Below are 870 nucleotides of genomic sequence, written 5' to 3'. Positions count from 1 at the left end.
TTGAGTGTCATTCATTAGCCTGCTTAATAAACAGAAGCTTCTTAGTCTTAGGATAAATTTATACTTGCAAATGTTACTGCCTACTATAATAATAAAGGATGGTCTTTGGTGTTGATTGTTAGAAGAAAAAGAAGAAGAAGAGCAAAAAAGAAAAGCAAGGAAACACTGGCGTTGGCGCAGCCACCCACGACTGCCACAGAGAGGCAATTCCCAAATCTGGGGTGAGGAGGATGCCCAGATGCAGGAGGTGTTTAGAACCCCACATAGACTTGACCAGAAAGGAAACGGCCCAAAATTCAGAATAAAGAAAGAACATTGAAAGCTATTAGAAAAAAATGCCAAATGCCCTGCAAGGGCAAACCCATGCGAGTAACAGCAGAGACTAAGCACTTGGAGTGATGTATTTCTAACCCTGAAAGAAAACAATATTAACCCTGATTACTAGCGCATGCATGGCTACTGCTCAAAATCGAAGGACAAGGAAGACCTTCCAAGACAAATATAAACTGAAGAAATTCATGGTCACCAAGCCAGCATTACAGAACAAATGGAAGGAGAGTCTACAGGGAAGGGAAGGTGACGACCACTGTCCCAGACCTGGCGATCTGAGAGGAGAGCTTCTAGCCCCTGTGTCCTCAGCCCCAGACCCTGAGCCCACCCGGAGGCCCTGGGCGACAGGCCTGGTGGCCAGGGTCAGCCCTGAAGGACGCACCTCAGCGCCTCCAGCCTGCAGGCCGGGTGTCTCAGCGCCGCGCAGAGAACCTGCAGCCCCTCGTCCCTCAAGGTGTTCATGCTGAGGTCCAGGTGGACCAGGCTCTTGCTGAACAGCAGCACTTCCGCGAGGTAGTCCCAGCACCAGTCCCTGAGGTG

The 870-nt window shown here is 49.9% G+C and overlaps 1 protein-coding gene across 1 annotated transcript in view; it reads right to left on the bottom strand.

Annotated features, from left to right (window-relative positions):
* The window catches only part of Nlrp4 (NLR family pyrin domain containing 4), a 29,233-nt gene that overhangs the window by 6,301 nt on the left and 22,062 nt on the right, over nucleotides 1-870 (bottom strand). Inside the window, exon 9 of the mRNA XM_012513245.1 lies at nucleotides 713-862. Coding sequence (XP_012368699.1) covers nucleotides 713-862 — 150 coding nt within the window. The remainder of the gene's footprint in view (nucleotides 1-712; nucleotides 863-870) is intronic.

The sequence above is a fragment of the Octodon degus genome, unplaced genomic scaffold (genome assembly GCF_000260255.1).
Source record: "Octodon degus isolate 3935 unplaced genomic scaffold, OctDeg1.0 scaffold00382, whole genome shotgun sequence".
Taxonomy (NCBI): domain Eukaryota; kingdom Metazoa; phylum Chordata; class Mammalia; order Rodentia; family Octodontidae; genus Octodon; species Octodon degus.
Note: the sequence above shows the minus strand (reverse complement) of the source record. Positions and strands in the feature narration are given on the sequence as shown.